This window comes from Convolutriloba macropyga, chromosome 5 (assembly GCF_964194025.1).
Source record: "Convolutriloba macropyga chromosome 5, txConMacr16.3, whole genome shotgun sequence".
In the NCBI taxonomy this organism is placed as follows: Eukaryota; Metazoa; Xenacoelomorpha; order Acoela; family Convolutidae; genus Convolutriloba; species Convolutriloba macropyga.
The window spans coordinates 44,164,585-44,173,808 of NC_134472.1; the positions used below are offsets into that span (position 1 = coordinate 44,164,585).

Here is a 9,224-nt window from a genome sequence, read left to right on the forward strand (position 1 = left end):
TTCTTATTTCTACTAATTCAGCTGCACCAATTATACCGAGAGATTAAATAAGTTTATTTGGGCCACATTTGTAAACCATTGGGATCTGTTGCTACGTGATTGTTCTGAAAGAAGAGAAAAAGAAGTGCAAAAACTGACCACTCAAAAAACGTTTATAAAAACGCATATTGTCCAAAAAAGCATCGGTGACAAATAATATCAGTAGATATGTTATTTTGTGGAATACAAGAAATTGGATGTGACCTCTCATTGAAGAAAATAAGTTACAATTTGACGAAAAGAACAACAAAATCTGAAAAATTTGAAAAATGTTTGAAAAGGTATATCACAAACTAAAGGCTATAAACTGACTAACTGATTCGAGTATCATCATTAATTCAATTCTCAATTACAAGCCTCATTACAAGAGACTTGTTAGCAATTTAGGGCTACCTAAAGAACAAAAACAGGCAAAAACAGCAATTTCAAGAAAAAAATTGAGCGAGAAAAGTGTTGAAGGCATTAAAAAATGAACTTTTCTCTAAAAACTTTTCTATGTTTAATTATTTTTTAACAGCAATGGGATTTTTCTTTTTGATCAATATAGTTTCAATAAATCAAATATGAACAAATACATTAGAACCACGAAATTTTTGAGAAATCTGATAGTATCAACGCCATTAATTTCATTAGCTTTCAACGGAACCTCTAAATACGCTAAAATACGCCTCCATGGGACAAGATTTTTGTTTGTCATTTGTATTTGGTCAAAAGGACCTTACAACAAATTATTGAAGATGAAAACAACAAAAAAGACAGGCCAAAGTAAAGTAGAAAAGTGCCAGAATAAAGCGTCGAAGCAATTTAAATCATAAATTCTTTTCTGAAAACTTTATATAAGATCCGTTGAACGTCCTCCAAAAATCAATGGGAACAATCAGTATTAGGATAATGTGGAAAGATTTCAAAAGGATCCAAAAATAAAAGTACCCGAATTTTTTAAAAAAAAAATATGAAAACTAGTGACATTAAAGTTTTAAAACTAATAGTTAGAAGATAAAACCGATAACCAGATTATTTTTGGCTGCAGTAGAAATGAAAAGGTATCCCAAAAGTACCAATACTGACTGACAGTTCACAAAAAAAACAGTTTAGGATTGGTTAATGTTCCAAAAATATCTCTAAAAACTGTTTTTAAAGTCTTGACAGCCATTAACCTCAAAAGCTTTTAACGGAGGTCAATAACTGCGCTCAGAAATAAAACGATGGCAGGAGAAAGATGTTTTTCACGCATAGATAATCAACAAGAGGTCTTAATAAGTATTAAGATTATGAAAACAACAACAAAAACAGGCGAAAACCAAAATTCAGAAGAAAAGTGCGAGAAGAAAATTTCGAAGCCATTTAAACCATTAGTTTTTTTCTGCAAACTTTATCGGTGATCCGCTGAATGTCTTTTCCAAGCCAATGGGATTAGAATAATATATAGATAATGTCTATAAAATTTGAATAATGTGAATAAGTGTTCAAAAGTAACCAATAATACGAAAACATCCAATTTTTTTTTTAAATTGTGAAATCTTTTGTTATTGAAGTCATATAATCAATAGTATGAAGATAAAACCGCCAACTAATTTTATTTTAGTTTCCGCAGAAAGCAAGTGGGTTCGGTCAATACTGAGGCTGACTAACAGTTCACGAAAATTTTAAGATTGGTTAATGTTCAAAAATATTTTCGAAAAATTATTTAAATTCTTAACAGCCATTAATTTCAATAAATTTCAACGAAAGTCAATAAATACGCTCAACTATGCTTCAATAGGAGTATGGGGATGTTTATCATGCATAGGTGATCAGTAAGTCAATAAGTCATCACAACAAGTCTTATGACTATGAAAACAACAACAAAATCAGGCAAAAATTCAGTAGAGATGTGCGAGAAAAAAAGGTCGAAGCCATTTGAAACCATTAGCTTTTCTCTGAAAAATTTACCTGTGATCCACTGAAGGCCTTTTTGAAGCCAATAGGAGCTGTCAATTTTAGTATAATGTGATAAGATTTCAAAGTAACCAATAATACGGAAAGATCCAAAAAAACTTTTGAAGTTTTTTGAAATTTTGTGTCACTGAAGTCATATTACTAAAAGTTAGTAATATGACTAACTAGAAGTCAGAAGATAAAGATTTTTCTACTAAAAGTTAGAAGATAAAACCTCCAACTAGATCAAATTTAGTTACATTAGGACGGAAGAGAGTGTTGTCATCACAGAGACTGATTTACAGTTCACGATGATAAGTTTCTGATTGGTTGCTGTTCGAAAAAATTTTCGAAAAATTATTTAAAAGCCATTAGCTGTCCACTCAAAGCATACGATATGCTCACATAAATCTCATTCTGGAACATAATGCACTGTTAGTCAATGAGTCGATGCCATAAGACTCCATAAAACTAGTAAAACCTTAAAAAGAAATTCAAAATTACGAAAACTCAGAGTCGAATTTAAAAAAATTAGCAATTACTTGAAAACGATTTCTTTGTTCATTGGGCTTCATTTGACTTTAAAGAAGGTTTGTCATTAACAGAACCTCGATACAAAAAGTGACTTGTCTCGCGGTGGCTTAAAAAAGCAAAAAAAAGTAGAAAAGTTTTATAAAAAAACAGCTCTCAAATTGTTTTCAATTTTTTTGATGTTGAAGCTCCCTATGAGACCAGAACTAGTCTTTTTTATCGCCTTTAGTCTATTAGGAACACAATATTGGTTCGTTTTTTGGCAAGAAATTTAAGTTTGAAATACTCTTTTCATAGAAAATATCTTAATTTGAAGAAAAATCACACTGAAAGTGAACAAATATCCCGTGTTCACACAAAACTTCAATCCTCGATAACTCCTCGAAAAAAACGAAAATCAAAAAAATCTTTTTAATTTTGAATTCTACGCTGGACCAGCTTTTTAATGATACCACTCACATTTCTCTGCGATGAATATATCGATCGGCCAAAATTGACTGAACAAAAAAACCTGTTCCTGTTCACAAGTGGGGTCGGAACAAATAGCATACGTGTGCTTGGGGCCTTAATGTTATATGCCCACTAAGGTGGGGGGGGGGGGGGACAGAATAGATCCAATACTTTTGTCCTAAAATATTAACTATCATCTGAGATTGTTCAAACTTAGGTGTAAATTAAGTCGCCAAATGTTTGTGTCATTTGCCTTAAATGAAATCTCATGATAAGCAATTAAAGATCATATATAATTGTTTCCGTTATGTTTTTATTATTCTATTCGAAAGATTCATGCAATATTTAGGACTACTCCCATCCTGATACGTTTCTATGTGATCAATACAAGGTTTCGTTGTTAATGTTTATGGTTCGTGTCAAAACGTTGAAGTTCACAGAAAGGTTAAGTGTCCACATATTTGCTTTAGCACCCCAATTAACATGAGAAAAAGTGACAATGAACTGAGAAAAAGTATGATACTATTGCTGCATTTTGTTTAAATGGGGATAAATTTCCTCCATGCTTTATAAGAGATCCAAGTTTTGATTTCTACGGAATATTTGGACCAAAAGTGGACGATGATGTGAGGAGCAGGTACTCGATTGCGGCCAAACATGAGTCGAGAATAATTGGATTTGTACTTGCGGACACTGTTAGCTTAGATGATTATGAACACATCTCTGCACCAGTACCCCAAATTACAGATATATTGAACAAACTTTACGAGTCTCGTACGGAATTCTTTCCCCAGGGATCTCTTCCTGCTATTGTTTCAAATTGAAAACAAAATTGTAATTAAACGTAAAATCTCACCCCCGTGATTTTATATTCCCAATTTACGCTAGGCGTTCCGGCTTCGAAACGATAGCCGGTCTGTTTTTTTCCAGATTAAATCCCACAGCTCGTGAGAGGCGTATGGCCGTGGACATCGGTCTGTTAATGCTCAGATGCTTTAACTGCGCTTAATTTTAGTCTATTCTAGTTCATGTTTTTGAGTGACTACAATACGGACAGCGTAAGGAATCACCATGGTTATAGGGCATTAACAATTTTCCTCTGAACCAAAATAGGCTCTGATTTATAGGCTCTGTTACTGTTTTGTCAAGACTGTTTTACTGGTTTTTTTTAGTTGACTTTATAGCAAGCAAAACTTAAGTTACTAAAAAGTTTTGTTTCCGAAGTTTGGTATCCTAGTTACCTTCTCTCGGGAATTTAGGAGTCGTGAAATTGCAAAAATTGCAATGTTTGGAAAGATCTTGCTATTAAAAAATTCTTCATTTAAAAAAGTTTGACATCCGTAGAATCTTGCGAGGCTTTCAACCGAGACGTCTTGTTGATTTACTGCCAATTGTGGCTATAATTTATAATTAATACAAATAAAATCAAACAGTGAACTGGCAGATCTAACCGTCTATCAAAGCCACCGATATTGATTAGTTTACTTTTTTGTCCTGAAAAAATTAGTACAAAGCAGAAATAGATCCATCATGTAGTCATTTGTATACCTCCGCAAAATTGGTGTGAAAAATGAATACCAGAAGCGAGGAATCAGCCGGAAAATGATGAATCACGTGATCGAAAGAGCGAGAACTGACAGAATTATTGCCCTGGTTACAGAGGCGTCATCACTATTCAGTCAGAACTTGCTGGTGTCACTTGGATTCAGATGTATCAGTGAAGTGAAGTATAAGGAGTTCAAAAACAGTGATGGCGACATTGTTTTCAAAGACATGGAACCACATGAGAGCTTTAAAACATTGATACTCTATTTGTAATTTGATTCCCTCTCGGCCTCAAGTATTCATTTGTTTCTCTATATAACTCTATTAATTTAATGTACTGAATAATTTTTAAAAAAATCGTTGTTACGAAGTTCATATAGATTTTTGGAACCTTGTGTTTATAGGTCCGCAACCTGCTAACACTTAACCCTCTCAAAATATTGCTTGGAGTCCATACGCGTTGGGAGAAACTTGGAACACAAAATTTTATCCACTGTTTCCATCCTTAAAAATTTGAGAATCAGAAATGAAAATCGTCTCACTTTCTTCACAATTTTTTCACCAACGTTTAGCTGTGGAAAGTTAAAACGTGTGCGAAAAAAGTCGTTGCAGTAATTTTAAAGGTTCTCACAAGATCACCTTTGCAAGATCCGCGGTGACCTAACAAAAATCCATCACGTTTTGCGGTAGTTGAGATGAATTGTTACAATGTTAGTGGTTTTCACAAAATCATTTTTCGAAAACACGGACAGAACCTCAAGTCTTATTCAGCACTGAAAATGTCTTATTGCAAGTCTTGGGTCAGTACTGTATCAGAGCTGTGATCATGTCTTTTTTAAACCTGGCACGTACATATTCCGGCATCGCATTCTTCTGGTCCTGGGCAATGTTGTTTGCAAATCAGGGTCCATTAGATTGATATTAGTGGGCTGCGATATGGAGGTTTGGGTAGCGAAAAGCTCCACTTGAGCCCTTAAAAGACCGTATTTTCGCTTCTTTGGGATTAATTTTTTGGGGTTGATACCAGCCAAACGAGCTTTAAACCATCCTAAACCGCTGAACTGGGCGTACCACAATTGAGTGAGCATTCAAAGTGGAATTGTTACCAGGATTTGGCAATGTGATTATAGTGCGATTCTGTGCGTATCAAGGCAGGTTATGAAACATTTTTGGTCAATTCGAAATTTTCACTAAAATTGTTTTGAGAATTGTCAATTCTTCGTTAAGACTTGCTAAGTCCTGGGCAAGTCATGGCCAAGACTTGGCAAATCTTAAGACTTGAAATACGACGTGAGCAGTACTGATTAGCCAACCCAAGACGTGTATTTATTTCACTGGCGAAGTAATGATCAAGAATTGAAACTTGTTCTGGGTAGCTATAACTGTCCTGCACTGGAGACGCAGATGCTTGAAGAGATAAACGTTCATCGGAATAGTTGATCTGAAATGAAAACAAATTAATCTATCTTTTCAAATCCGAGCAAAATACAAAATTGTTTCAGAAGAACCGAAAATTGTGCTAAACACTTCAACAACGACAAAATCTACAAAGCTTTGGCAGATACAAATACAATTGGAAATTCAATCCATCCGATGGCCCAATCCAGATTTTTGGGCGAGTACAAAAAACCCCAAAATGCACTCTCCTGGTCATTCTAGGTTCCTAGCTATTTTCTCTGAATATTTTACGTAAAAAAGTTGAAACTGAAGCAGCTTTGAACTCAAGACAGCAGCTAGGCAGCTTGGCATACCCGCTCTTCCGAAACGAGAGCTTAATTCTATTTTCGATTTGTGATCTTCTCTCTTCCTCTGCATTATTTTTTGCATCAACAATCAATCAATTCCTGGAAGTCCTCAGAGTAAAAACATGAAAATTATGACATCTTGTCTATTTTTTGCAAAAAATTGTTTTTTCCCGCAACTAATTTTTTATTGAGTGTTTTTTAATGAATTTAACGACGTGATGCAGAAATATTTTACATCGCCTAGCATACTATAAACTGTCACCTGAAGAGTTTAGCTTATAGTACGCTTAGATTGCTTTATTTCGCAAGCATTTTAATTTAGGTAACTCCATACTGCAAAGTTTTCGAAGAATTTTTACGTTTTATAAGAAGACGCTGAGATACTTTGCAATGGCAAAAATTCAACCTATTTTTGCGTGAGAACTGCGAAATAAATCATTTCCGTCCCTGCGGAAAAATAAAACTCTAGACATAGGTGATTTTACTAATTTCATGCCCCATTAGTTGGTCAATGTCCGAAAGGACAGCTTTCAATGAAATTTGCGTTTTGTGGAAACAAAAAATATTAGCATACAGTTAGCCTATAATATTCAACTAATTACACAAATAATTACTCAACTAATTACACAACTCTTATTGCACGAAATTTATTGGTAATTACAAAAGCTCAAACTTAATTGTTTTTGTGAATAATGCTACGGGTAATATCGTAACCACTGCTTGTCTTCTTAATCAACAATTTGTATCGCGAGGGACATTGCTGAAGCAATTCACCGATTAGGTTTCTTTCATTTCGGTAATTTTGTACTTTATCCGCGGGAAAGGGGTAATTTGAGGCAAATTTGAACTAAATTAGCGCAATGTCACTCGTTTTATACACGCTCACAACTCTAATTTTAAAACTTGGGTCGTGAAGAAGCCCGCCAATGTTTTTGGACATTGGTCAAGTAATGTACAAAAGTTAGTTTGAGTTAACGAATATAATTGATACAATTTTAATGTTAAAAATGTCAATTATCTCTAGCTATACAACTGAAAGTAATTAAACCTTTACCATTTTTATGACGTGTTGTTCAATGATGTGTGATTGAGCAGAATGTAAGTTTCACTTTGTCTGGAGCATAATATTCAACTAAATATTTTTGGTTGCAATTTTAGTCGTCTGAAGAAATCTATTGGCCTGAAAACTCACCTTGATTCCCTATGTGGAATTGATTAAAACATATTTTGATGGGAATATTGAAATTTTTTAAACTAAACACAAATTGCATATGAAATATTCACCAAAAAAAGGAAGAGCAAAAAAAGGAAGAGAAAGAAACTTTTTAAGCTGTTTTCTATGAATTCAAATTTATTTTGATTTGTCTCATACTTTCCAAAATGAGCTATGATCAGATCTCAGTATAGTTCATTTTTTTGAAATGAAAACCACAATGGTAAGATAAATCCTGACTAAATTGGCCATAATCAGTTTTTTTCTCGGTCATCAAATGTCCTGATTTTTCTCTTAATTTGTTACTATAATGGTCAAAATTTTCAAAAGTTGTCATCTCTATCTTCTCTTTCATAATTCATCTGTAACATCCGTGCACCTGGACAACATTTTTGATGTTTCAGGAATAATTCTCATCGGTCTGTTTGGTCTCATTCTGGGTCCAATGTGCTATGGCAAACCGGGTGCTCCACACAGTGTGTGCAAGGCAGTCCGTTCCCAACACGTAGCGGCTGCACTCTTATCAATCGGCGTCACAGTCGCCATAGTTTTAGTAGTCATACTTATCATCGAAATTTATACAAGGAAATTCGACAATAGAGAAGACAATTTCAACTCGGCATATATGTACAAGTCTCCACTCAAATTGATTGACGCTGAAATGGCAGTGGCTTCTGAGAACAAGTTTGACCTTGATCAAGTTGACGAAAAGGATGAAGATGATGAAATAACTGGAAGTGGTGAAAATTCAAAGTTTTCACATCAATCCAACAGCTGAAATCTGCAAAACTTCATAGCGCACTCTAAAACATGAAACACAACCGCACATAAATCTCCTAGAGTGACATTTATTTTAAAATAATTTGCAAATAATTGAATTGTTTGGCACTTTTCAAGCTTAGTTAAATTTCTTTTAGTTAAAAAGTTGAAACTTTAGTTCTTTTTTGCTTCAAGCATACCAATTTGTTCAAGGAATTAGCAAGTGCTGATGGGACCAAATGACTTAATTTCTATTGGGTAGGGTCTCAACTACTTTTTCAGAACAGCTGAAATTGAACATTTCGGTTATAAATGTTAATAGTAAAACAACAACTCAGACGACCTCTAGTTTAACTAAATAGCTGTGGAAAATTCAAACTGTCTATCGAAGTCACATGAGCGTGGTTACCCTATATTAAAATGGGACTAAAACTGTAGGACCCTCAGAGAATAAAATTGAATATTTGTCCTCGAACCAAAGAGTAGTAGTTTACGAACAGTTTATTAAATATTTAGTTAACGAAAGGACAATTCAGAATTGTTCTTCCCATATGTGGTGAGAGAAGAGATACCCGGACCTTGCTGAGTTTCAGCGCTGTACCATCGACTTTCAATAGTAACCATTACCGAACCAGACAAATAGAAGTGTAAATACTTTTGCCAGTCTGCCCAGAGTCGATTAAAAAACATCCCAGTCTGTCCCTCTTCTTCACAGCCTCATTTGCATTATTGGTGAACCCTGCACAGAACGTTTCACACCATCAGACTGCACATACAAAGAGCATAGCAAGTTTTGAAAATTTCGAATAGCTGACATCATGCCTTAATATGGCGATACCCTCAAAAGCTATTGTAGCTCCAACTATACCATATATTGTTGCAGTCACATCTTTGCGGTGGAATCGGAGGCGGAGGTCGGAGGCGGAAGTCGGTGACGGAGGTCGATGGAGGTCATTGGTAGAGGTCGGTGGCGGAGGTCGGTGGAGGTCGGTGACGGAGTTCGGTGGATGTCGGAGGCGGAGGTT

The 9,224-nt window shown here is 34.9% G+C and overlaps 1 protein-coding gene across 1 annotated transcript in view; it reads left to right on the forward strand.

The window, feature by feature from the left end:
* Positions 1–8,376, forward strand: part of LOC142340024 (uncharacterized) — a 63,375-nt gene extending 54,999 nt beyond the window's left edge. Inside the window, exon 2 of the mRNA XM_075390422.1 lies at positions 7,845–8,376. Coding sequence (XP_075246537.1) covers positions 7,845–8,218 — 374 coding nt within the window. The 3' untranslated portion in view covers positions 8,219–8,376. The remainder of the gene's footprint in view (positions 1–7,844) is intronic.
* Positions 8,377–9,224: the final 848 nt, after the last annotated feature.